The 1,847-nt window shown below is 40.7% G+C and overlaps 1 protein-coding gene across 1 annotated transcript in view; it reads left to right on the forward strand.

Annotated features, from left to right (window-relative positions):
- LOC104911958 (beta-microseminoprotein-like) overlaps positions 1 to 1,826 on the forward strand; it is a 4,144-nt gene extending 2,318 nt beyond the window's left edge. Inside the window, exons 3-4 of the mRNA XM_010714461.3 lie at positions 542 to 647; positions 1,340 to 1,826. Coding sequence (XP_010712763.1) covers positions 542 to 647; positions 1,340 to 1,469 — 236 coding nt within the window. The 3' untranslated portion in view covers positions 1,470 to 1,826. The remainder of the gene's footprint in view (positions 1 to 541; positions 648 to 1,339) is intronic.
- The last annotated feature ends 21 nt before the right edge of the window (positions 1,827 to 1,847 follow it).

Genomic DNA, 1,847 nt, shown 5'->3' on the forward strand with positions numbered 1-1,847 from the left:
AAAGAGCTAACAATGAGAAAGAGAATACATTTGAAGACAAAGGCATAACCTAGAGCTCCCAAATCCTCTCCTCACTCAAGTCCAGTTCTCATGAAGTTTTGCTTTCCAAATCACCTCAAAGTTTATTCCATGAGTGTTAGACAGGAACTTCATATCCACTATGTGTTTTCTTCCTGCAGCTGAGGATCAGGAAGAATTTTGCAGGGAGACTTAGACATGCTCTAAACGATGAGTTAAGAACAGTTAGTGTTAATGGTGGGGTGTAGCCAAAGCCTTTGCATACTTTTGATCAAGTCTGTGCCTGGTTTTCTTCCTGCCTGGGGTACCTAGTTCCAAGATGAGCTATTCTAGGAAACTTGATGCTGCTGAGTATAATGGAGAACAGTAGAGTTGTGCATACTCTTTTTCCATGATTTAAGACAATAGTAGTACAGCTCCATTATTGGAGAAATCCAACAAAACTCCTATAGAAAGCGTGCAGGCAATAGCATTGTTAGTAATTGCAGTAAGTCTGACAGCTGCCTGCATGCTACATTTTCAGGCAGCTATGACATGAAGGGAGAGCCACATGAATTCAATTCTCAATGGAAGACTGAAGACTGCTTAGAGTGCTCCTGTTCAAAGTTTGGGATCAGCTGCTGCACCACGTAAGTTCAGAGCAGTGGGGTTCTCCCCCCTGGCACAGTATGGCACAAAGCATTTCCCTCATACGGGGGTCCCTGAGAAACCACTAGGACCCTCCTCTCACTCACTCCCTTCATATCACAAAAAATGAGCATTAACCCAACATCAACACTGAACACACAAGAAGTTCCTCTGAAAAATAGAGCTCATGTTTAAAAGAAAATAATTTTTGAAATAACAAAGGGAGAAAAGGGAGTAGTTGTGAACAGGCTAAAATTTTGGGTAAGATACTTATTCAAGAGAGAACATTTAGTTACTTAAGAGTCTTCTACCAGTGCCAATTAAGATCTTTCCAAGCACAAATTGCCTCTTTTCTTTCCGAGGGGCAGTCAGTCACACACTGGCCTGCCTATAATATTCACGTGACTCTTGTTGCATGCTGTGGCAAAACAGAAAATCAATGATATTGGAGTAGCAAGTAAACATGACAAGCATCCTTTGGATATAAATCAAATCAGTAAACTATAACTCCACCCTCCTCCTTCTTAAGCAGCAGGGTGAGCAGCCTTTTGCTGTCAGCTTCACATAAGCTCGCTTTTCTGTTATTAAATACCATCTCAACATCACCTCTCCAAACTACAAGTGTAGATGCCATCTCAGATGGAAGCCACTTTCTTCTTGCCCTAATCATCTGCTCTTCTTTTCCCAATGACAGCTATGCAAGACCAGTTAATTTTGACGAAGAGAAATGCGTAAGCATATTCAACAATACTGCCTGTGCTTATGAAGTAGTGGAGAAAGCCGATCACTCAAAAACATGCGAAGTACATGAGTGGGTGGGCTAACAAAGGAGAGGCATGGATTTGGGGAAGATATCCTCTTTTCATTTCAAGGGTTCTCTCTCACAAATTTTAAAAAAAGCTGAAGAATGCAACCGTAGAGTAAAGTCTACTCAGAAGATTCCTAACTGATAAAACAGAACCTAAGCACATAAGATTCCCTCCGTTTCTCTGCCTTCTGCTTCTCTGTGCGCAAAAACTAATTTATTACTTCCTAGATATCCAGAATTAAAGCTGACCTTAAGCATCAGCAGCAGCTGATGATTTTAATTTTTCTTTCATTGCACTTCAGTGCCAAGGAGTACATTCTGTTACCCACACACAGCTATATTTTAAGGCTAAAAGTAAAGCTAGATGAAGCACCAAAAATTTGTGTGACTTTTT

This window comes from Meleagris gallopavo, chromosome 8, assembly GCF_000146605.3.
Source record: "Meleagris gallopavo isolate NT-WF06-2002-E0010 breed Aviagen turkey brand Nicholas breeding stock chromosome 8, Turkey_5.1, whole genome shotgun sequence".
NCBI classification, from domain to species: Eukaryota; Metazoa; Chordata; class Aves; order Galliformes; family Phasianidae; genus Meleagris; species Meleagris gallopavo.